The following is a 27,102-nucleotide window of genomic DNA, read 5'->3' on the forward strand; positions in this document are numbered from 1 at the left end:
AGCGCCACCCAGTGATTGCCTCCAGTTTATGGAGTAATATACAGGTGCTCCACATCTTCTATCCACTTCAAATTGATCTGAAGGTATCAAACCTTTAACTAACTCTTCATAACAGTTGCCTTTGAATTTAAACAGTTTGAGTTTCATCTCGAACTGAGCATAGTCACAAACCATCGTTCTGGTGAACCACGGGTCTACAAACGCAATGCGTTTGTTGTGATATGGGAAAGGATCTCAGTTGTACCTAATACTGAGGAGTCTCATAAACGCGCCCATGTGCTGTAAAACAGAAAACTGAGTAGTAAACAACAACTCAGCCATAATGTAATATAAGTCAGTCGTAAACAATAACAAATCAGCTATTATGTATTATAACTCTGCCGTCAACAATAACAACTCAGTCATTATGTATTATAACTCAGCCGTAAACATTATAACTCAGCCGTCAAGTCATTATATCTCAGCCGTAAACATAATAACTCAGACATCAAGTTAAACTTACTTAATCAGACAGCCACCCAAATGTATCATGCTTCACTGGCCAGTTCTTTCTTTCGGTGATGAGAGTCCTATAGAATTCAATATTTGGTGTTGACTTGCCAATGGTGTATCCCTAAGAAACAAATAAGAACAGGTTAATATAATGTTAACAAGCTGTGATTAACAAGGGTCTAAAGGGTCATACTCGGCTGTCTTTAGGTACTCCAAAAGTTTTTTCAACTTGATCGGATCAACCGGTGCCAGAGGATCATATATTCCAGCTCCAGGTCCACAGTTCTTCCTCATGCATGTCAGTCCGTTGTCTCCAATATAAGGAAAAATCCTCGCTTGTGTAGCTTGATGTGTATTCAATGCACTTCCATCCAGGGACATCTTAACACTCTCCAGCCTTAAAGCTTTAATTCTATCAAGCATAATATTTTCCTCCTCATCATCCTTAGATTCAGGTTCAAGGACATCGTTTTCAGCCATAAACTCGGCTGTCATATCACATATACTGTTGTCAGCAGCGTCGGCACCAGCGTTTGCATCAGCTTTTGCACCAGCTTCGGCTTCTCCCTCATTCAAAACAGGTTCTACAAGTTGCAACGGCTTTACGGCAGTAGGCTTAGTAGTCTTTCTACCTCTTCTCTTTTGCGGATTATCTCCAACCTTCTTTTCCGCCAACTCTTTGACCTTCTTTGCCGCAAACTCTTTGGCCTTCTTTGCAGCCGCCGCCTCATCTTTGGCCTTCTTTGCCGTAAACCTCTTTGGCCTTCTTTGCATCTAATTCTTTGTCCTTCTTTGCATCTTTGGCATTTTTCCACGTGTTCAGCCGTTGATTTGGTTTCGTAGCAGCTGGAGACTTCTCAACGAAATTAAGAGGATCATCTTTATCAAACTCTTTATTCAGATTCCTACTGACCCAGCCAAACCACTTCCATCTACCTGTATGACATAGCGAACATAATTCAGACATAATTCAGATAATGATAACTCAACCTAAACATTCTGGAAAATCAGCCATAAAATTAAGATAAATCAGACATTACCGGAGGACTGTTGACAGAGTAGTTTTGTTGTTTTTTTTCTGGAATGACTGGTGGACCTTTTGGTGTATGTAGTTTTGCCCAAAGGACTTCTGGTAACAGGCTCGTTATTTTGAAATTTGAACACGCATCATAAGTGTTTTGGCCAGTTTGCCCAACACCCACGGAAAACACGTGCTCTTTCATCTGTTTGAGTTCACTCTCAACAGATCCAAACATGGTATCAATCCTTTCATTCATCCTCTTTTCTATTCTATCTCCAATCTTCTTCTCCAGATCCAGAGCAATGTTTTTTTCAAAGGTGTCAAACCTTGAGGTTAAATTAGACACCAACTCAACGATAGTTGCAACCGACCCATCTTCTCCAGCATCTTCCTCCTCACTAGCACACTGAAACAAATACATAAACCGTCACAAACAAGCTAACGAAAGATTACATATAATATAAACACACTATACACCATATCACTTACCTTTATTCTTTTTTTCTTCTTCTTATTCTTCTGTGCAGCTCCTGCACCAGATTCACCACCCTGACTGTTTGAAACGTCCACCTTCTGGACTTTCTGCTTCTTTGCGGGAGGAGATTCAGACTCAACATCTGTTTTAGCTTTTCGCTTTTTCTTCTTATCACTCCCCTTAACATCCCAAAAATCTATAACAAACTTACCCTCATGTATGTCTTGGATAAGGCGATCAAGTGATGTGTCGTCTTCTTGACCTGGCCACGTATGAAATAGGTCGCTTACATCATCCTTCATAACCATTTTAGTCACACGCAGTTGTGATATAAAAGATTATGAAACCCATCAGTAAGTTTTAACTTAGCCACTACTAAAACATAACTCAGCCATCACTAAAACATAACTTAGCCATCACTAAATCATAACTCAGCCATCACTAAATCATAACTCAGCCTATAATAAACCTTACCTCACCAAGCGCTTTGATCTCTTCAGCAATTACGGTTTCCAGCGTTGAACGTGTACGGTTTCCACCCCATTGAAGCAACGGTATGCCACCATTTTTTTCTTTTGTTGCATTCCCAAATCGTTCTCCAAAGATTTGGACTGACTCATACGCCCAAGCCTGTAACACGGGTGTAAAACCACTAAGGGTGTACGACTTTCCCGTAAGCTTCAACATCTTTATAGAATCAACAAGAGCTTCAAATGCTGACCGACCCCACGGATAAGTCTTCATGGCTTCATCATCAAAAACTCTTTTCGCACTTTCAGATGGTATTCTAGATTTCTAATGGATGGCATATAGTCCAATGGCTTGAAAACACAACAGCCCCAACCATTTACGGGGCTCAGGGTCCCATCCCCGACACACTTTTAATGCTTCCCTGAGTTCAAGTAGCGTTGGACCTTCCCCACCAGGCACTTGCAAAAGTCTGAAGAACACTTTGTGTTCCTCTTCAAGTTCAAACCGTTATGTCGGCATTGGGTCTATGTTTAACCCCGTGACATGAGCAAATTCATTCAACCCAAACCTGATAGGTTGACCACCGACCACAAACCAAACCTCCTTCTTATGTACCCTTAACTGGTTACATAGTAGGAAATGTACAACCTTACCAGACCATACGAATTGGCTATCAACTAGCTTAGAGATTATTCCAATAGGTACTTTTTTCGTTTCATCCCACGCATCCTGTCCTATTGATTCCCTAATCTGAGGGAAATCTAACATCTTGAAATTGGTATTAATTTGTTTACAATATAGAATAAACTTCATTTCTGGCCAAAGTCTTGGGGGGTAATCCCTTGCTTGTTCTTCACAAATATCCTTAGCCATTTGATAAATATAATTCAGCAGTAAAGCATAAAATAAATCAGCCATAAAATATGACAAACTCAGACGCAATGCATATAATAACTCCGCCACAAATACATAACTCAGCCGTAAAGCAGCCGTAAACTATCGACAAAAACCCTCAATCGGGCGCATAAATAGGAAGACACATACCGGAACTCGAAGACGAGGCGACTTAGACGGAAACGAACAAGACATCGACGACGAAGAGATAAAGAGCGAATGAGAGAGAGAGAGTTTTTTATCGTTTAGGGTTCGTCGAGAGAGAGAGGGATTTCGCCGACGAGAGAGAGAGTTTTTTTTTTTCGCCGTTTGTGAACAGTTTTTAACTGTTCACTTTCCCTCTCAATGAAATAAACAAAGAAACTATCGATTCTAAACGATAACTCAGCCGTCATAACTCAACCATAACTTTACTATAACTAAGCCGTAACATGAATCGACTAGACCTTTCGTTTCCCGTAAATATTATAACTCAGCCGTCAAGTCATATATATCAGCCATCTACTTCCAGATTATTCCTAGTGATAACTCAGCCATCATATAAATCTGCCATTTACTTTCGTTTATAATTTCAGATTGTTTCTCGTAATAACTCAGCCATAACTCACTATAACTCAGCCATTACATGAATCGACGAGACCTTTCGTTTTCCCGTGATAACTCTCTAATTTACATGTTTTAAGCATCCCTTTTTGTCCATATTTTGCATTGTTTTTACCCTAACCTTAGCATTTTTAGGTCATTTACTATAGGAATCCACATTTAGGCCATTTAGGGTGTTGCATTCTTGTAGTTGCATATTTTGGATGAAAACAGGTGCTTAAGAGCTAAAAATGGGGAGGAACAAGGTCGAATCCGAGCATGTACCCAAAAGAGCTATGGAGCAGGAAGAACTGTCCGAACACCAACCCGATCGAGGAGGATCTAAGAACAGAAAGAACAATCCGAGAGCCTACCCGAAGAGTAACCCGAGCTCATCCTCGTGCACCCTATCGAGCAGACCCTCAGGCAGGACTGGGAAGCTAGGGTTAATGGGTTTCCATATATAAACCCCATCCCCTCTTCTTCCTCTCGCCCTAGCACATTGCAGACCCTCAGAACATAGAGCGAGAGCTTCTTGGAGAGAAACTGAGCGACTCAAAACTCTTTCTACTCTTTGTTAGGATTTAATTTCATTTCTTTTTGCATTTTTGATTCTATACTCTTCCACTCTACTCTATTTTTAATATAATGCAATTTTCTTTTATCTATGCTCTTGTGTTTTCTGCAATGAGATCTGAGTAGTGAAACAAAGTTTCTAGGGATGGGATAGATGATTTTGTGTTCTTAGTGAAACAAAGTTTCTAGGGATGGGATAGATGATTTTGTGTTCTTGATCGGTTAGGATGTCTTAGCTTTGATATTTGTGTTTTATAAATTCCCTTCTAGATTGGTGTTCTTAATGCTATCAACAGACCAAGAGGTTGAGATTAGATCTAGGGCGTTTTACCACCGAGAGGTGTAGATGAAATGCTTGAATAAATCAATGCTAGAGATTTACTCACTTAGCCTAAGAGATTACATGAGTAAGGGGTTTATTGACAATAATGAATCGGTTTGTATTGCCTGTTTGGTCATGTTTCTCCAACGAGAGTTGGGTAGGGGAGTGATTAAGGTTGATTGTTTCTATCACGAGAATGTTTTAACAAGATTTTAAAGATTCATTGTCTAGGGAATATTTGCTTGAGGCATGTAGAACATCCATATTGGTCAGGAACATTTAGGAGTCGATTACCCCATCCTTAGGACCTTTCGTATTTAGATTGTTTACATTTTATTCATAACTCGATCCCTTACCCGAACAGGTACACGATCACCTGCTTCGAGTATACCTTTGAGTTGTTCTTGCTTATCTTGTTTACTCGATCACCCCACCCGATCATGTACTCGAATGCTTGCATCGAGTGCTTAGGTCGTGTGGTTCTTGTTTATTTGCTTTCTTCTGTTTATTTTAGGATTGCTAGATCAAACCCAACTATTGCTTGGCTTGACTTGCATAGTTCTGATTGTATCTTATCTGCTAGCATAACAACCATTTGGATTGATAACCCTTTGTACTACAACTGCATAGGGAATTGATACCCTGGGTGAAAATCCTGTTATCATCCCGTCAAACTATAACTCAGCCGTCAAGCAATATTTTGGCGGGAAACCATAAGTTAACCTAATAATAGACGTGACCTTTCGTTTTCATATTGTTTTTCCTTTATATTCTCCTCATTCATATGTCTGACTCTCTTTCATCTCATTCTTCGTTTCTATTGTTTCTCTTTATACACTCCTAAATCACAGATTTGTCTATCTGTTACATCTTCCTATCGACATGGAAATTGTTCCTCATATCGATGGACAGTTTTTTAGAGATGTCGAAGCGATCATTTGCGCCACTGATCGGGAGAATATTCCGGTTCTAAACCCTGGTGTGGGTTCCTGGGTTGACATAACCACTGTTATGTGGTTCAAGTTCCTTCACGTTCTCTCTATCGCGATTGGAGGAATACTTCAACACAACTGGCACCATGCGTGGCCAACGTACCGCTTGATTCCCTTCCACTTTAAGAGACGATGGTTTCACCTCCTCGCGGTAAGATCACTAAAACAAACCACCATATTGATATTATTTTATACTCCTATCGTTTCTTTCCTTTAATTGTAGCGTAAATACACGTGGGATTCAAAGCATACTTTAACGGTCTGGACGCAGTTTAATTTGGTGGCTAGAACGTTATTCAGATCCCAGAAGCGTGCTCTCAAGAGGATATGGGTGAAGAGCAGCATAGTTTGGAATGATTTGGTCCATATGTTTGAAGAATTTGGCCCAGATGACGTCGGTTTCAGAAAGTGATTTCCATTGTACTTTTGTGTCGTCTTCTATATGAACTATGAACTATGAACTATGATTTTGTGTTTTTTTGTTTGTTTATGTTGTACCTTCATATTAATATAAAACAGTCGTTATTTCGATATCTCAGCCATTACGGAATGATAACTCAACCATAAAATTCGATAAGTCAACCACAATATTTGATTACTCAGCCATCACTTTATCTAAATTATTTACATAACTCAGTCGTGAATATCTCATAACTCAGCCAACCCTCAAATTAGAATGTGTAAAAATCACTCTAAGTCTATAAATATACCTTTTTCTTTGTTTTAATTATTTTGAATAATATTCGAATAATAATTATTTAATTATTTTGAATAATATATTGTGAAAAAAGCTCACTCTATGAATTTATTATGCATGTGGATTTGAGCAGGCACAGAATTAGTGATTTTTCGCGTTTCCCTAACAACACTTTTTGTGACATCGAGAGACGTTTTAATATTTATTAGGAATCTGACAGAAAGAAAGATCCAGGAAAGAAAAAAGAATATGTTTTCATATTAATGAGAAGACCCTAAACGATAATTCAGCCGTCATAAACTATAACTCAGCCATCACTCCAATTATAAGACAAAATAACCGAACAAACCGAACCGAACCGAAAAACTAGTTTTTCCCCTTTTGATATTTTTTGTATTGGTATTTTCAATTAATTACGGTTATATTCATGTTACTATCGGTTATATTAAGTTAATCTACCTAATTTGGATAATATTTGGGTTATTTATGGTTATATATTAATCTAACCGGCCCATAACCGGAGATAACCGAAAAGTAATTTCAAAAATTTTAAAAATTTGAAATGGTTATTATATTAGTAAACCCAAATTACCACCTCAAGTCAAACACATTAGAACCAAAACCAACTGTTAAATTAAAACCCATAATGTTGGAAATATGAACCCTACACCCCAAACCCTATTCCTAACCCCTAAATGTCATGTTTTGAATGTTTGACACATTTTGATCAGAATATGTAAAAATCACTCTTTGTCTATAATTATTACTTTTTATTGGTTATAATAATATTAATATACATATTTCCATTCTAAATTTAAATTTTGAGTTATAAAATTTTTAATTTACAAATATCTCATAAGTCGGCCGTTTATTTCGATAACCCAGCCATATAGTCAAATTTTATTAAATAAATTTCTAAAATTTGAATTCAAATTTTGAATTCCTTTTTAATAATAAATCTTTAAAAATGTATTTATTACGCGTGTGGATGATAACAAGAAACATAATTATAGTTTGCGTCTCCCCAACAACACTTTTTGTATTCTCGAGAAGGTATATAATAAATTAATATGGCCGTTGCATAACTTAGCTGTAACACCATTAATATGGCTGCTGCATAACTCAGTCGTAACACAATGTTAATTTAATATACTACCCTAAGTCAGTCATGTAAAGTACATAACTCAGCCGTCACGTATAGAATTGTTAAATGGCATCGTTTGATTTATTGTTTTAGTATAAATGATGGGATTGTAGTGATTTTGTGCTTTAGTAATCGAGTGAAAATGATGGCTCAGAGAGATATCTACGGCGGCAACTCCAGGGGTGATGAGAAAACTGCTGCTGAAGCACTAACTGAGGTACATCTCTGGACCATCTGAAATCTCTAAGCATTATCGTAATATTGTGTTTGTGGTAATGTAGATGAAAATGAAAATGAGGTACGGCGAAATCCGGAGGCGCGACAAGGGCGTTCCAGTCGGGTGTAATTGTGGTGCAGTGCTTCTCGTTGCCAGATCTAATGATCCTAGCACGAGAGGAGAACTTTATTTCAGTTGTGCGTATGAAATCACAGATGTAAAGATTTTTGTACTCTTATTTTTGTGTTCAGCATCTTGATTTTTTTTTATATTGTAATATCAGTTCTGTACTACTTGTAAGGGTCCCAGTCAAGGCTGCGGTTTCCGGAGGTGGTGGAATGATGCATTGCGCGACGAGTTTGCCAATATTACGGAGGAGAAGAATGAGATGAAGCAGGACTTGGATGCAGCCAAGAAGCGCATTGAGACTTAAGAAGAAATTATCTTGAATATGGAAAAGAAATATGACGAGCTAGAGAAGAAGTTTGAGAGCTTGAACAAGTATCTGTGAGCTTAGTCAAGCTCTGTTTTTTATTTTTTTTTGGAATTGGTATGAACTCTCTATGTAGTGGTGTTTTATCAATCTACTTTCCTAACTCAGCCATTAATTTGTTATAACTCAGCCGTCATAAACTATAACTCAGCTAACCCTCCAATTAGAGGACTAAATAACCGAACCGATTAAACCGAACCGAACCGACCAAACCGAACCGAACCGAAAAAAATAATTTTTCCCAATTTGGTATTTTTGTATTAGTATGTTTGGTTAATTTCGGTTATATTCGGCTTACTTTCGGTTATATTAGGCTAATCTACTTAATTACAATATATTTTGGGTTATTTATGGTTATATATTAATCTAACCGACCTATAACCGGAAATAACCAAAAAAAAATTAAAAATTTTAAAAAAATATTCAAATGGTAATCATATTAGTATATCCATATTACCACCTTAAACCAAACACATTAAAACACATTAGAACCAAAACCAAAAAACAAATAATGTTACTCATCTGAACCCTACATCTCAAACCCTATACCCCAACCCTAACCCTAACCCCTAAACGTCATGTGTTATATGTTTTACACATTCTGATGAGAATGTGTAAAAATCAATCTTTCTCTATAATTATTACTTTTTATTGGTTATAATAATTGTAATATTCATATTTCAATTGTACATTTAAATTTTGAGTTATAATAATGTAAATTTACAAATATTTCATAAGTCAGTTGTGTAAGTCAATAACTCAGCCGTCACTTTGTCGGAATTTTTTTATGTTTTATTCGAATTTTGAGTTCAGTTTTTTTATTATATTTTGTATAATATATTGTGAAAAAGCTAACTTTTTGAATTTATTACGCGTGTGGATCTGAGCAAACACAGAATTATTGTTTGGGTTTCCCCAACAACACTTTTTGTAGTATCGAGGCACGACACGAAAGACCAAACGAAGCCGTACCAAGTACATAACTCAGCCGTACGAAGTAATAACTCAGCCATTACATATATGTTTATTTAATATTTACTTATAACTCAGCCATGTGAAGTACATAACTCAGCCGTAACATTGAAAAGATACTATAATATACTATAATATCCAAGTACAATTCCTACGAAAAGAAATATAATGTTTTCAATATCCAAGTACAATTCCTACCATAAGAAATCCAAATGTTTTTACATATCCAAGTACAAGTCCTACCAAAAGAAATACAAATGTTTTTTTACGTAAACTGACTCATAAAATCAGGTGCCTCATCGTAGATTTCTGCTGCCATTTTAACACGTATAGCATGGATATTTTGATCACAGATTCCATCGAAAGACACACCAAGCGCTAGACATTCTATAAACTTTAAAGCGTACACGCCACAGTCACCAACCTGTACGTTTTGCGGGACCTTGGAGACTCTCCTCCTCCTGAAGGTAAACTGTTTGAAAGTAGGTTCACGATATTCGTGAGGAACGTTCTCGTTCATCATTGCTGGAATCATCCGCGTAAACGTCCTACAAGCATTCAGAATCTTACCCTCACTTTCTTTGGTTACTTGTCCGACGATGCTATCATAGCAATCAATATGCCCCCTAAGCAGATCCACGTGCAGCGCCAACCAGTGATTGCCTCCAGTTTGTGGAGCAATATACAGGTGATCCACATCTTCAATCCACTTCAAATTAGTCGTTTGATCTCAAGGTAACAAACCTTTAACTAAATCTTCATAACTATTGCCAATGAATTTAAACAGCTTGGGTTTCATCTAGAATTGAGCATAGTCACGAACCATCGTCATGGTGAACCACGGGTCTACAAACGCAGTGCGTTTGTTGTGATATGGGAAGGGATCTCGGCTGTACCTATCCCTAAGGAGTCTCATATACGCGCCCATGTGCTGTAAAAAAAGGAAGCTGAGTAAAGAACAGCAACTCAGCCATTATGTTTTAAATAACTAAGACAACAAAAACAATAACTAAGACATTAAGATAAACTTACTTCATCAGTAACCCACCCATAGGTACCATATTCTTCTGGCCTCACTGGCCAGTCCTTTCGTTCGGTGATTAGCTGCCTATAGAATTCAATTTCGATTTCGCCCTTGCCTAACGGAATATTCCTAACAAACAAACAAAATAAACACAAGTTAATATAATGTTAACAAGCTGTGATTAACTTGTTAAGAAAAAGGGTCTAAAGGGTCATACTCGGCTTTCTTTAGAAAATCCAAAAGCTTCTGCAACGTGACCGGATCAACAGGTGCCAGAGGATCATATATTCCAGGTCCAGGTGAACAGTTCTTCCTTATGCATGTCAGTCCATTGTCTCCAATATAAGGGAAAATCCTGCTTGGATGAGCTTGTTGTGTATTCAATGCACTCCCATCCGGGGACAGCTTAACACTCTCCAGCCTAAAAGCTTTAATTCTATCAAGCCTAACCTGTTCCTCTGCATCTTCCTCAGATTCAGTTTCAAGTGTGTTGGCTTCAGCAATAAACTGGTCTGTAATATCACATACACATACACTGCTTTCAGCAGCTTTTGCACCAGCTTCTCCCTTATTCAAACCTCCATGTAGTACAATATACAACGGCCTAACAGCAGAAGGATTTTTAGGCTTTCTACCTCTACCTCTTTTCTTTTCCTAAATGTCTCTAGCCGCTAATTCTTTGGCCTTCTTTGGCGCAGCTACTTCTTTGGCCTTCTTTGGCGCAGCTACTTCTTTGGCCTTCTTTGCCGCCTGTAACTCTTTGGCCTTCTCTGTCGCCTCTAACTCTTTGGCATTTCTCCTCGTGTAAGGTTGTGTTCTCGTATCAGTTGGTTTCTTAGCAGCTGGAGACTTCTTAGCAGCTGGAGACTTCTGAAGGAAATCAAGAGGATTATCAAACTTATCCATTAGATTCTTACTGATCCCATCCAAACCACTGCCATCAACAGATTTCTTTTCCTGTATAACATAGCGAAGACAATTAACGATAATGATAACTCAACCTAAACATCCTGGAAAATCAGCCATAAAATTAAGATAAATCAGACATTACTGGAGGACTGTTGACAGAGTAGTTTTGTTGCATTTTTCCTGGAATGACTGGTGGAACTTTTGTTGCATGTAGTTTTGCCTGAAGGTCCGGTGATATCAGGTTCTTTATTTTGAAATTTGAAAACGCAGATGCCGTGTTTTGGCCAGTTTCCCTAACACTCATGGAAAGCACGTGATCTTTCATCTGTTTGAGATCACGCTCAAAAGGTCCAAACCTAGTATCAATCCTTTCATTCATCCTCTTTTCTATTCTATCTCCAATCTTCTTCTCCAAATCCAGAGGCATATTTGCAATGTTTGTATCAAGGGTGTCAAACCTTGAGTTTAACCTGGACACCAAGTCAACGAAAGTTCTAACCGACACATCTTCCCCCGCATCTTCCTCCTCACTAGCCAACTGAAACAAATACACAAACTGTCGTAAACAGGCTAACGAAAGGTTACATAAAATATAAACTCACTATACACCATATCACTTACCTTTTTTCCTTTCTTCTTCTTCTCCTGTGCAGCTCCTGCTCCTTCACCAGAATCACCACCCTGACTGTTGGAAACTTCCTCCTTATGGACTTTCCGCTTCTTTGCGGGAGGAGATTCAGACTCAACAGCTGCTTTAGCTTTCTTTTTCTTTTTCTTCTTCTCAATCTCCTTCACATCCCAAAAACCTTTAACAAACTTATCCATATGTATGTCTTCGATCAGGCGATTAATTGTTGGGTCGTCTTCTTGATCTGGCCACGTATGAAATAGATCGTAGCCATTTTCCTTCATAACCATTTTACAGACACACAACTGTAACATAAGAGATTATGAAACCCATCAGTAAGTTTTAACTCAACCATCACTAAACCATAACTCAGCCATCTAATACCATAAATCAGCCATCAAAGAACCATAACTCAGCCATAACTAATCCATAACTCAGCCATCACTAAACCATAACTCAGCCATCTAAGACCATAAATCAGCCATCAAAGAACCATAACTCAGCCATAAAAGAACAATAACTCAGCCATAACTAAACCATAACTCAGCACTTACTATACTAAATAATAACTCAGTCATAACTAAACAATCACTCAACCACTGCTAAACCATATATCAGCCATCATTTAAACAATAATCAGCCAGTAACTATCAGTCTATCATAACACAATCAAAACCTTACCTCACCAAGCGCTTTGATCTCTTCAGCAATAAACGTTTCCATCGTTGAACGTGTACGGTTTCCACACCATCGAAGCAATGGTATGGCATCATCTTCAGCTGATGCATTCCCAAACCGATCTCCAAAGCATTTGATGAACTCATACGCCCAAGCTTTTAACACGGGTGTAAACCCACTAAGGGTGTACGATTTCCCCGTAGGCCTCAACAACTTTATGCCATCAACAAGGGCTTCAAATGCTGACCGACCCCACGGATAAGTCTTCATTGCTTCATCATCAAAAACTCTTTTGGCACTTTCATATGGAATTCTAGAGTTATGATGCAAACCATAAAGTCCAATGTGTTGAAGAAGCAACAGCCCCAACCATTTATGATGATCAAGGTTTAGTCATTGCCGGCACACTTTCAGTCCTTCCCTGAGTTCATTTAATGATGGACCTTCCCCACCAGGCACTTTCAAAAGTCTGAAGAACTCTTTGTGTTCCTCTTCAAGTTCAAACCGTTCTGTCGGCATTGGGCTATGTTTAAGCCCGTCACATGAGCAAATTCATTCAACCCAAACCTGATAGGTTGACCACCGACCACAAACCAAACCTCCTTCTTATGTACCCTTAACTGGTTACATAGTAGGAAATGTACTATCTTACCAGACCAGACGAATTGGCTATCAACTAGCTTAGAGATTATTCCAATATGTACTTTCTTCGTTTCACCCCACGCATCCTGTCATATTGATTCCCTAATCGCAGGGAATTCTCCCATCCTGAAATTGGTATTAATATCTCTAAACTCTAGATTAGAGTTTCCTTCAGCGTATAGTCTTGGGGGGTAATCTCTTGCTTGTTCTTCAGAAATAATCACCATCGACATCTGATAAATAATATAATTCATACATAAGTAAATCATAAAATAAATCAGCCATAACATAAGACAAACTCATACACAAAGCATAACATAACTCAGCCACAAATACATAACTCAGATCTAAAGCACAAAATAACTCAGTCACCAATACAAAACTCAGCCGTAACTCAGCCACATCAACAAACTAACTCAGCCATCAAATCGAATAGATCTAACAAATCAGCCGTAAACCCTAAAAGTAATTCAGCCATCGAATCGAATAGATCTAACAAATCAGCCGTCATTAACGACGGCGACAATCAGCCGTAAATCATCGATAAACCCACATTCAGCCGGAAAACTCGAAACTAAACACTCGACACATACCGGAACGTTTAAACGAAGACAAACACGACGAAGAGAGAGAGAGCGACGACGAAGAGAGAGAGAGAGCAACGGCGAAGAAAGAGAGTGCGACGACGAAGAGGGAGAGAGCGACGATGAAGAGAGAGTGACGATGAAGAGAGAGAGAGAGAGAGAGCAAAGACGGCGTGAGATTGACGGCGACAGAGTGGACAATGACAGGACCGGCGACGAGAGACGACAAAGAAGAGATTTTTTTTGGTAGTATTGGCGGTTTGTGAACAGTGAAAACTGTTCATTTTCCCTCTCTTTGATATAAACAAGAAAAAAATAACTGTTGATCTTAAAAAAAACTGCTTAATGACATGTTAAATCATATTTGATGTATATTTTAATTAGCTGATGTGTATATTTTTTTTTTTTTTGACCAAAATCGAAAAACTAAACCCAAAGGGTAAATTATAATTACACCCAGGGCACTAAACATTTGAGTAATATTTAGAAGATTTATAGATATGAGTAATAAACCAACTTTTGGATAACTTTTGAGTAATTCTTTCTTAATTTAAAGAGTATTAATTTATAGAGGTTCTACTGTATATTATCAACCAACACCAAGGGCCTTCTTCTTCGTATAATGATTATCATTATTCTTCTTCTCCCTCTTGTTCTTATCATTATTATTATTCCTCTTCCTCTTGTTCTTGTTCACGCCCTCCGTTTCCGTTTCCGTTTTCGTTTCTTGTGCTTTCCCTTTGCTTGATTCGTCACCATGGTAGTAAGAAGCATCCCCCTCCTGACGAAGAAACCAAACATTGTAAGGCAAAAAGTCCAACATCCTCCGTTGATGCCGTCTACTAGAGAGATGCATGGATAATTTTTCAAAGTCTTTATTAACATCACCACGACATCAATCATAGCAAACAAAGCTGGCAGATTCAACCATTTCACTAATGCACTTGCCGTACTTATCCCCTTCCTCATCAATTAACACTTCCGGAAGAAAGCTTTCAGGAGAATCATATTGAAGAAGGTTGTATTTCTTCTTCGAACTTAGGAACTGAAAACTACTCTCGGTTTTTTCCGGATCGCATATGACCATAAAATTAGCTGGAGATGGATTATCAAAGGCATACTCAGAAAGCCTAATCGCAATGGTATTGGAACCGGAGTTTCTTTCAAAAGAGATTCCACCATAGTAGAGTCCTCTCAAGATGCCATGAGGGACGTATGTTAGTGCTCCCACGGCAGTGATCTTGACAGGAGCAGTATAGCCACTTTTCTCCAAAAACCCTTTAATACTCGGACCGACCAGACGAGTGTTGGTCGATAATTGAGTTTCAGAGTCACAACGTATAAGTCGTGACGTTTTGGTTTGTGACGTTTCATCCAAGAGTCGCAAGGACAAAGAGACACATCTAGTGTCAGTTTGTTTTCTATATAAATCAGTTTTGTCGTTGATGTATGCAACAAGTTTCATGTAAATATAATTTTTCAGTTTCAAAAAAAAAATTAATGTCAGTTTATTTTCTATATAAATCAGTTTTGTTGTTGATGTATGCAACAAGTTTCATGTAAATATAATTTTTCAGTTTCTTTCTTTGTCTTCTCAAAACATAGAAGAGACAAAGGTCTCTTGCTCTGTTTTGCTCTGTTTTGCTTTTTTCTTCTTCCTCTCAAAATTCTAACATGGTATCAGAGCCCTACTGATTCAAGGGCCAATTCAAGCAACAAAACAGAGACGATGGAAAGAACATCACAACAATTGATTCCCATATTCGATGGAGAGAAATATGATTTATGGCGTATCAAGATGATGACAATTTTCAAAACCAGAAAGATGTGGACGATGGTGGAGAACGGAGTTTCAAACCAACCATCACAAGCAGATCATACTCCAGAAGGGTTGCGACTGAAAAAGCAATGGGAGGAAGAAACGACAAAAGATATGATGGCTCTGCAAATTCTGCAAACAGCCGTGTCGGATCAAATCTTCTCCCGCATAGCACCAGCAACTACTTCGAAGGAAGCGTGGGATGCACTGCGATCTGAATTTCAAGGGAGTCCACAAGTACGATTGATCAAACTACAATCGTTGAGAAAGGAGTATGAAAATTTGAAGATGAACGAAGGTGATAAAATAGAGGTTTTCACAGAAAAACGAATTAATTTGGGAAATCAGTTAAGGGTTCATGGGGAAGAGAAGACGGACTATCAAATTGTCCAGAAGATTCTCATCTCTCTCCTAGCAAGATTTGACAGCATTGTGACTGTGATAGAGCAAACGAAGGATCTGACTTCGTTGCTTGTAACAGAGTTAATCGAACTCTTAAAGCACATGAAAAACGTGTGGAAGCCCGTGACGAGACAATTTCAGAAGGAGCGTTCTATGGAGAAGACAAACGTCGAAAGAAGGTTGATAAGGGGTGTGGTGTTTGCAAACGTAACAATCACAATAAGAGTGATTGTTGGATGAAGAAGACCAAGAAAGGTGTTTGTTGTAACCATGATTGTTCACCTCGAGATAACGGATCAAGGCCCTGGTACAAACAATCGAAATGGGCTGAGGCCATGGTTCGGATCAGCCCACAAAGCCCAATAAGAAGATCGGAGCGAAGGGAGGCATCCTTCGAATCGGTTCGCAGTTCGGACTCGGTCAAAGATTCCCGCAATTAAAAAAATTAATTGTGACGCGAGGTTTACGCAGAAAATTGATTTGACATTGATTGTAATAGGGTAATATAAATACAAGAGAATGGGGATTGTAAGGGCGATCGGAAAAACTCTCTCTAGAGCAATAATACTCATTTTTCATTGCACAGCACTTGGTCTTTAGAATCAGTTCGGAATTATAACGGTGGTAAGCTCCTTTGTTCAAAAAACACTTCAAGAGGAGAATCAAGTTTCAGTTCTCACATTTGGCGCTAGAAGGAGGGTGGTTATCACCTATACTCTCAATAGTTCCGACCTTTTTCAGATCAACGCCGTACAACGTTGTTATGGCTCATGAATCCTCAAACCAGGTAACTTTGAAAACAATTCAAAAATTATTGCAGGATTTAGCGGAGAAATCAGATCGCCAACAAGCAGCTTCCGCTACCTTATCCGATCGCTTCGACGGTCTGGAAGGACAGGTTTCTGCTTGTTTGGAGACAATTGCCAATTCGATCACCGATCTTTCGGCTTCGCACCGCGCATATGCCGATCACGTTGACCTCCTTTCCTCCGAGCAAAATCCACGACGGCGCGCTCTAGATTTCGCTGGCACCAACCAGCCACTAACTCCGCAGTAGGATGCTCCTGGAGATAGCTTCCCACCTCATACTACTTATCAGGTGGCACTATCGCATGCCGGAGGCAACCGTACTCCGGTGCAAGTCTAAGTCGCTGGCTCTTCGGAAGTCCCAGTTCGGGTCCCTTCACCCGTGGGAGGGAATCTCCCTCAGGAGAACCAAACTCCGGATTATGTTTCCAACCCCGAGTTCCATCGCATGCAGGACGAGATCCGAGACATGCGATCAAGGGTGCACAGTGCAACTACTTCAGCACCGGATATTTCTCGAGTAATCAAAGAATCTAAGTGAACTTCGTTCTCCGCTCAGATAGCTAGAGTCTGCGTTAAGGACACAGGAAAGATAACTTTCACTAGCTACGAAGGAAAAGGGGATGCGACGACCCACCTCAAAGGTTTCCTGCTTACAGCCAGCCGTGTGGACCTCCAACCTCACGAAGCTGACGCCGGATATTGTAAGTTGTTCGCAGAAAAATTTTGCAGACCTGCTCTGCTTTGGTTCGCATCCTTAGCAGCCGGTTCCATTACTAACTTCACGGAACTATCAACCTCTTTTATCAAGCAATACTCGAGCTTGATTGAAACAGCGGTAACGGATGCCAAACTTTGGAACCTAAGCCAAGCCGCTGGGGAATCACTTCGCTCATATATAACCAAGTTTAAGGAAATTCAAGTACATATCACGGGACTCTCGGATTCAACCGCCCTGGCCGCTTTAAAGAACAGCCTCTGGCACGAATCTCGTTTCCGTGAGGAATTAACCGTCAACCAGTTCACTACCATTCAGGATGCCTTGCACCGTGCTTCGAACTGGATTGTCGCGGAAGAAGAAAAAGTGGCAGCCGCCGAGAAGCATAGAGCCACGTCCAAACCTAGGTTCGAGGCACTGACACCGGTCAAGAAAATGCCTCCCTCAACACCGAAGTCCGGATTTAGAACCTTGGCAGTAGACAAATCTCCTGAAAAGGGTTCTCCGAGAGGATCACCGTCTAAGCCACCCTTTTAACAAGTGGATTCGGGATGAAAACGCATACTGCAAACTTCACAAGACCAATGGGCACTCAACTCGGGATTGCAAGAAACTGATACATCTTCTCGCTGAGAAATTTGTGTCTAGCGAAATGCCAAGTGTGACTATTGGCAAGCTCGACCTAAAAGCGGTGTCTGAGGCGGATGAGGACGCCCCACCATCAAAGAAGCCGAAGCAGGCAGATAGTGACACAGGGCCCAAGAAAAGGATAGACGTCATTATGGGCAGATCACGGTTATTTTGCAACTCGATAACAGCGATCAAGGACCACCAGCGGAAACTAACCAGCTCGGGACCTAAGCGGATAAAATTTACTGCAAGCGACCTACCCGAAGTCACCTTCTCGAAGAAGGAGACGGAGGATTTAAACTCCCCACACGCGACGCTTTGGTCATATCACTCGACGTCGCGAATCACGAAGTGTACCGAATCCTAATAGTTTTCTTGGAAACCCTCACTAGAATGGGAATCGAGAAGGAACACATCGCAGGTCCTCCTTCACCTCTAGTTTCGTTTACAAGTGAGACGTCGATGTCCTTAGGGACAATCACTCTCCCTGTCTCCACTCAAGGTATAGCTAAAATGGTGGACACCATGGCTGTTTCAAATGAAGGCAGTCCCGTCGACGTACCATCAGTGCGTCAAATTCCCAACCCCGCAAGGAGTTCAGGAGATTCCGGGAAGCCAGAAGGTGGCAAGGAGCTGTTATCTCGCGAGCCATAAGCTGCCGGTCCAATAGCAACCACAGCTCGAGGTCGCCAAGAATCCAGTTCGAAAGAAACTCAATGGCGACCTCACTAAAGCTATATACATCAATACAAAGTTCCCAGATCAAGAAATTAAAATAGGAGCTGGGCTTGGAGAGGAACTCCTAGCTAGCTTAATCTCTTTCCTCGAAGCCAACGTGTCAACTTTCGCCTGGTCAGTCGATGAGATGACTGGAATCAGTCCGGACCTCATCTCACACGAAATAAAAATAGATCCGACCTTCTGACCAATGAAGCAGAAACGGCGAAAGTTGGGGCCTGAACGGGCTGATGTAGTCAATAAAGAAGTAGAGCGGCTACTCAAGGCTGGGCAGATCCGCGAAGTGAAATATCCCGAGTGGCTAGCGAATACATTGGTGGTGAAGAAAAAGAATGGGAAGTCAAGAGTTTGTGTAGACTTCACCGACCTGAATAAAGCATGCCCGAAAGACAGTTTTCTACTTCCTCACATCGACAAATTAGTCGAATCGACCTCGGGGCACGAGCTGATGTATTTCATGGACGCTCTTTCTGGTTACAATCAAATCCTCATGAACCCGGACGACCAAGAAAAAATAGCATTCATCACGGATAGCGGAACCTATTGTTACAAGGTAATGCCGTTCAGACTGAAAAACGCTAGAGCAACCTACCAACGTTTAGTAAATAAGATGTTCGAGAAACAGCTTGGGAAGACCATGGAAGTCTACATCGACGATATGCTGGTAAAATCCATGGAGGCAAGTTCGCACCTCGCTGATTTGAAGACCTGCTTTGAGATCCTAAACCAGTTCGGAATGTAACTTAATCCCACGAAAGTGTACGTTCGCAGTTCCCTCGGGGGAGTTCTTGGGATACATCGTTACGGAGCGGGGTATCAAAGCAAATCTGAGGCAGACCAATGCGCTTCTGTCTATGAGCTCTCCCAAAACATTGAGAGAGGTGCAGCGCCTTAATGGGCGGATCGCAGCATTAAACCGTTTCATTTCCCGATCTACAGATAAGTGCCTCCCTTTCTATCAATTGTTAAAGAAAGGGGGGAAGCAATTCACGTGGGATGAAAAGTGCGAAGAAGCGTTCTCCCAATTGAAAATATATCTGTCTGAACCTCCAATTCTGGCTAAGCCTGAGTTTGGAGAGCCACTTTTTCTGTATGTAGCAGTCTCTGGTAGAGCAGTAAGCGGAGTTTTAGTTCGCGAAGAAAGGGGGGAGCAGAGGCCAATATCTTACATCATTAAGTCGTTCACCGGAGCCCAGTCTAGGTACCCAATGATGGAAAAATTGGCTTTCGCAGTTGTAATTTCGGCGACGAAGTTACGGCCTTACTTTCAGTCTCATTTGATTGTCGTCCTAACAACGCAACCACTTCGGACGGTGCTCCACAGCCCAAGCCAGTCTGGTAGATTGGCGAAGTGGTCAGTCGAGCTCAGTGAGTATGACATCGAGTTTCAAACTCGAACTTGCGCAAAGGCACAGGTCCTAACAGATTTCTTCATAGAACTCCCGCTCGCCAGTTCGGTTGCAGATAACGTCGATGTCCCGTGGACACTACACGTGGATGGTGCATCTTCCAAGACGGGAGCAGGAGTTGGCGTTCGCCTCGTTTCTCCCACTGGCGAAGTAATTGAGCAATCGTTCCGCTTGGCCTTCAATGCATCCAACAATGAAGCTGAGTACGAGTCCTTTTTGGCCGGACTCAGACTCGCCGTAGGAATCGGCGTGCGGAAACTGCGAGCTTTTTGCGATTCACAGTTAGTCACCAATCAATTCTTGGGAGAGTACGAAACTAAGGATGGGCGCATGGAAGCTTACCTAGCTGGAGCCAAAGAATTGGCGGCTAAATTTGACGATTTTGAAATCACCAAGATCCCTCGGGGTGAAAACTCCGCTGCGGACGCCCTGGCATCGCTAGCTTCAACCTCGGACCCAACAACCACAAGAATTATCCTAGTAGAAGTTATCGAGTACCCGAGCATATGATTAGAGAGCTTGCATGTCGTCACTAGGGCGATGAAGAAAAGGATATCCGACGAAGCAGGCCCACCCGAAGTAATTTCACTGACTACGGTAATTGATTCGGAGGAACAAGAAACCAATACGGGAGCCCGGACTCGGGGGATACCTAGGTCGCCAGACCCTAACCAAACAATCCTCCCTCATAAGCCTCCAAGCAATACGACCACCGACAATTGTGGGGCTGATGATTGGCGGAGCTCGATCTGGGATTATTTAGATAAGGGAGATCTCCCAACTGATAAGTGGGCCGTCAGGAAAGTTAAAATTGTCAGTGCACGCTATTGCATCTCCAACGGAGCTCTTCTGCACTGAAGTATGACTGGTCCCTATTTAATGTGTGTCGCTGGTGAAGACCCGCAACTTTAATGCGAGCCGTTCACAACGGTCCCAATGAAAATCACTCAAGAGGTCGAACTCTGGCCTTCAAGATTAAGAGACAGGGTTACTTCTGGCCCACTATGCTCGCCGACTACGAGGAGTACTACCGAACCTATGAAAAGTGTCAAAAGCACGCACCATCGATCCATCAGCCTACCAAGCTCTTGTCCTCTGTGTCGGCACCCTACCCATTCATGAGGTGGTCTATGGACATAATTGGCCCCTTACACCGGGGACCAGGCGGGGTCCAGTACGTTCTGGCCCTTACCGATTACATTTCCAAGTGGGTGGAATCAGCAGCTTACGTAGCTGTGACGAGCGAGCAAGTAGAACAGTTCGTGCTGAAAGGCATAATCTACAGATACGGAGTTCCGTACAAAATCATCACAGACAACGGACCACAATTTATCTCTTTGCAGTTTGAGGGCTTTTGTGCGAAATGGAAAATACGGCTTAGTAAGTTAACTCCTCGCTACCCGCAAGGAAACGGGCAAGCCGAAGCAATGAACAAGGTTATACTGGCAAATTTAAAAAAACAGTTGGACTCTCGCAAGGGGCGTTGGCCGGACGAACTGCAAGTTGTGCTCTGGGCAATCCGAACCATGCCACGATGAGCTACTAACGAAACACCCTTTTCCTTGGTCTATGGTGTTGATGTTGTAGTCCCAGCTGATCTCAAAGTGCCCGGAGTTCGCACGACCTTAAACCCACTTCGAGCCTTAGAGAACAAGGAATTCTTGCAAGACACGTTGGACGTCATCAACGAACGTCGGGACCAAGCTTTGGTTCGGATGCAGAATTACCATAACGCTGTGGCATGCTATTGTAACTCCAAGGTCCGAGGTAGACCTTTAACAATCGGCAACTTAGTCCTACGAAAGGTCCATGAAAACACTGAAGAGCTTAATGCAGGGAAACTGGGAATCAATTGGGAAGGACCGTATAAAATCATTCGCGAAGTGTGAAACGGAGTCTATCAACTGGAAGATTCAAATGGGAAACCAGTTCCGAGATCGTGGAACTCCTTGAATCTCAAACATTTTTATAATTAGCTTAAATAATTTTGTATCAAACTACGGTTGGCTTGATCCCGATAAGGGTACGTAGGCACCCCGTTTCGGGTCCAGCTATCCATTTTTAATAAAATCGAAAGTTTTCTCAAACTTTTTATTAAGAATGGTCGATCATTATCAGAAAGCCGAAGTCTAACCTCGTAGAATAAAAAAACCGAAGTCTTGCTTCGTGTCAAAGAAATTGAAGTCTTACTTCGTATCAAAAAGCCGAAGTCTAACTTCGCAGAATTAAAAAAAAACCGAAGTCTTACTTCGTATCAAAGCAACCGAAGTCTTACTTCGTATCAAAGCAACCAAAGTCTTACTTCGTATCAAAAAGCCGAAGTCTAACTTCGCAAAGTTAAAAAAAAAAAAAAAAAAAAAAACGTCTTACCTCGTAACAGAGAAACTGAAGCCTTGCTTCGTATCAGAAAACCCAGAGCTAAACTCCGCAAAATTCAATAAAACCAAAGTCCTACTCAATAAGTTTTTTCAGACCGAAGAAATTTTGCGAACCCTTAAACGGAGATCATACTTCCTAAAAACGCTTGAATCAAAGTCACACTTCAGTCTTGCCTAAAGTTAAACCGAAAAGTACGACTCCGCGAACTCAATTCGGTTGCGGGTTAGTATTAAAAATTCGGATTTGCAAGATACAAAGGTAAGAGAACTCTTAATTTTAAGGAAAAATATTCATACTCGGAGCGGTCACTGTGACCAAAAACTCCAAGTTAGGTTCTGCAAAATAAAAGGAAAACAACAAAAGAGGGGCAACTCGTGCCAAAACAACCCCGAAATAAATCAGCTAAGGGTCGGAAGAGAGAGGAGGATCCGATGCTGCAACCTCGTTTGCTTCGGGAAGGACCAGGCTCATCTCTGCAATCTCCACCTCTGACCTAGTATTACCTTGGAAGGCATCCAGCCCCTGGTTCGACATTCGTCCGAAGTTAGTTCCGGACTCATCAATGGTGATACTCAAGGGGGGCTCGTTGCATAATAGCTCGGGTGTGTCCTCCAAGAGGTCAGAAAATGCAGAAGGATCAAAGTCACGAAGAGTTACCTTCAATACTTCCTCGTCAGCTTTCTACTCATCGGCTCGCAAAATCCCGAGCTCGGCTTTGACATCCTGGATTTCCCCTCTAGAGATTTCCTCAACCAACATCCGGTTAGCCCTAATCTCAGCAGCTCGGATTTTGGCCGGAGCTAGCTTCTCCCTTTCCTCGAAGTGCACCTTCACTTCCTCAAATAGTGGACGGAGAGTTTGCCTCATCGATTGCCTCTCCTCCCTCCGCACTCTCTCGATCTCGCAACTGTTGCCAGCCTCTAGAAGTTGGTTGCGGAGTTTGATCTCGTGTAGCTTCCTCTTCGCAGCTTTCTCATTCTCTGCAGCCTCATAGTAGAGATCGCCCGCCTTCTTCAGTTTTCCTCGGAGGTCTTCATTGGCAACCCCAAGGTCCAGCACCTCCACCTCAGCCTTCTTCATCCGAGCCCGGATTTGTTCGTCCTTCTCCACGGTCTTAGCATTTGCGGCTTCCAATCTGGTAAACTCCTCCACTTGGGCTTCGAGGTCGGCCACTCTCTCCTTTAGCTGGGTCACTTCGGAGGTCGATGGAGACGCAAACAGCTGCTCCTCATAAGAAGCCACCGAGTTGTTAAACTCGATCATCATCTGCGAGAGGCAGCTGGTTAGTTCGAAAATAAAGGAGGATCTTAGCAAATAATTAAAGGACCAGTTACTGACCTCGCCGACTTTGTTTGCAAAGCGAAATAAGTTCGCACGGTTGACCTCGGACATATCAGCAAAGGCCGGAACGCGAACTCTGGGTTGGGCGTAGCTTCTCATTAGGTCGGCTGGAGAAGCAGGAGGAGCTGCACGACATAAACACCGATTATTCCACTTTAAAGCTGACAAAAAAAAAGTCCCTCGGGTTGCACTTTACCTCGAGGAGAGTGACGCTGCTCCTTTGGAGGCAGCTTACCGGAGGAACCCCCAGACTCCTTGGCACTAGGGAGATCCCTAGATCTCTTCTCGGAGAAGGGCGCTCCATCCCTCGAGCTAGATTTACCCCGCTCATCCCCCAACGAACTAGTGCGGGCTCGGGTTTTCTCATGAGAAGAAGAGGAAGTTTCAGGTTCCTTCCTCTTTTTTGAAGGCTCGATCCTCTGCGAGCTCTCTTCATTAGGGCCCTGACTTGATGTCGGAGGAGGAACCTCAGTCTCTCGAGGTTCGTCGCTGGAATCAGTGATGACAATCACAGGGGGTTCGGAAGGACCAGTAGGGGGAATGGAAGCCTCGCTCACTTCGGGGGCAGAAGATTCAGTATTCCTATTAGGAATGCGAGCTTTGCCCTAAGCAAGGGCAGCATCCATTTGTCTTTTCGCCTCCTTCTCAGCATTCTCGAGCTCTTTCTTAAAAGCCCTTTCTTCCCTATAACCCATTGAGGAAGTATCGGAAACACGGACAGGGGAAGAACAAACAAGAGAGTGTCTCCTGAGCCTGGCTCTGGATTCTCTAATCCTTTCGCACGAGAAAGAGTCCCAGGCAATTTGACCTTGGCTACAGAACCGCGAAAAGAACTCCGCGAACGTGGGAGAAAGCAAACCTCGATCGAATGTGGGAGAAACCAAATCTCTGTGCAAAATTCTAGGTTAAAAATCAGCTTTAAAATCAAGTTTAGATAAGTTCACAAAATTACTAAATCAAATCTCTTTGCAGAAAGTAATTTTGCTCATCAAAGGTTTTATTCAGGAAACTCAATTATATTCTCATATCAATTTATTATCCTAAAGTATTAATTCTAGGTGATCAATCAAGAATTAATGTGAAAAACAACCTAAGATGAAGATCTAGAAAGATAATGAATCCTAAATAAACAGATCTAATTAATCATAAAACCCTGAACCTAACAAGCAAACTACTCAGACATAATCAATGAAGAACAAAACATCTTTTATGAATAATAAGCAATAGATATCAAAAGTAAAAGAAGGAGTTTAGGAATTCTTCTCTCGAAGGAGTTCAGATCTCTCTCCCAAAAGCTCTCAATATCTCTTCTCTCAAAAAGGTTGCAGAAAATAATTTGCTAGAATAAAACTTAGAGGTTTCTAAAACCCAAAAATAAAATATATACATCCTAAAACACGTCCAGGGGCTTATGATGCAATTGTGGAAAACTTCGGGCAAAATTGTAAAACTTCCAATTCTTGCTCTCTCGTCAGATAAAACAGGGTGTTGACCGACACCAAGGTGGTGTCGATCGACACCCTCACTCTGTTTCGACTCCAAGTTTGTTTCCTCTGGGTTAAATGCTCCAAAATGTCCAAATTGCTCCATTTCGCTCCATCCGTGCCAAAATCCTTGAAAACCTGTATTGACACAAAACAACCTAGAAAACAAATCAAAAGACTCAAAAAGCACACTTATATCATGGTTAAAAACCGTAAAAACCATGATATATCAACTCCCCCAGACTTAGCCTTTGCTTGCCCTCAAGCAAAACAGAAACTTAGACATGTGAAAGAGGTTTGAAAACATGAAATTGACTCAACTGCAGGTAACTGTTTTCCGCACTCTTCATCGCCTTGATCTTCAGAACTTACTTCATATACTTTGTCAATTGAGAAACATCAACATTCCTTACTCAAATCCCACAATCCTTAGGAATCTCTAATCTCACCATTGTCATCTCATTACATAAATTAAAGCAATTACAGGTGAGTTCTTACCTTGGTGTATCGATCAATGGCATATGGACTCTCTTCAGGCCAAGACATTTTTCATACATCTCCTTTCCTCTCCCTTTTCTCACTTCCAATGGACTGATTTTTTTTTTTTTACTCATCAAAGGTGTAAGCGAATACCGGGGTCATCGGTAATTTACCTACCCCTCGCTTCCAAACTTTGTATGATCATTTGACTCAAGAGTAGAATAATGAGGTCACAAGTAATTTACCTACCTCTCTAAACTGATCAAAATCATCTCATCTTTTATTCTCTTCTCTTCTTCTTTTTTTATCACTTCTTTTTTTTAAAGTACCGAAGGGAAAAGAGAGGGAAGACATACTTTGAAAAATTGCACTGTCTTGTATGGCCGAAAGAAGAAATCTAGTCCACTGATCTCAAACCCCAAAGCAAGAGATTAAGTCCGGTTAAAATCCTGATAAAAGTTGAGACAATGTTGGTTTAACTAGATATCCTTTGAATAAGGGCTTTCAGGATTGTTGATACAGCTCATAGTCGTTTCCATACTTCAGTTCTGAGGTCAAGCTTAGTCAAGAATCATTAGAGTGTTAGCCAAAGAACAGTAACCATTAGTTAGAGATCATAATTTCAAAAAAAGAAAAATAAAAAGAAAAATTTGACTCAATAAAAACAAAATACGGTTTTGACACAAGTTAGTACTAACCTCCCCCAGACTTAAACGACATTGTCCCCCGTGTTTTCAAGCAAGGGAAAGGGAAAGAAACAAAAATATATTTGAAAATTGTAAAGAAAAGATGAACATTCTCGGGTTACCCATCGGTGTCGACCGACACCCTCGATGAACAGTGAATATTGGCCAAAAACTCCTGGTTAGTTGCAGTTAATTGTGATGTTGTGTTGTTGTGTTGTTAGATCAATCCTATGATGTTAATTATGTTAAGAAGGCACTCAAACACAAACACAGGTTAAAAGCAACATGATAGATAGATATTTCATAAGTTCAAACAAATTTCAAACACAAACTGACTCAATGCAAGAATAAAAATGACTCAATCCTAAAAAGAGAAAAAGATAAAGAAAACCATGA

The 27,102-nt window shown here is 41.0% G+C and overlaps 1 protein-coding gene across 1 annotated transcript; it reads left to right on the forward strand.

The window, feature by feature from the left end:
• The first annotated feature begins 21,247 nt into the window (after window positions 1-21,247).
• On the forward strand, window positions 21,248-22,225 carry LOC147930047 (uncharacterized). Its single transcript, XM_087480847.1, has 2 exons — window positions 21,248-21,818; window positions 21,924-22,225. The coding sequence occupies exons 1-2, from the start codon at window positions 21,248-21,250 to the stop codon at window positions 22,223-22,225; spliced, it is 873 nt and encodes a 290-aa protein (XP_087336973.1).
• The last annotated feature ends 4,877 nt before the right edge of the window (window positions 22,226-27,102 follow it).

Source organism: Camelina sativa, chromosome 13 (genome assembly GCF_030686135.1).
Source record: "Camelina sativa cultivar CO46 ecotype springtype chromosome 13, ASM3068613v1".
NCBI classification, from domain to species: Eukaryota; Viridiplantae; Streptophyta; class Magnoliopsida; order Brassicales; family Brassicaceae; genus Camelina; species Camelina sativa.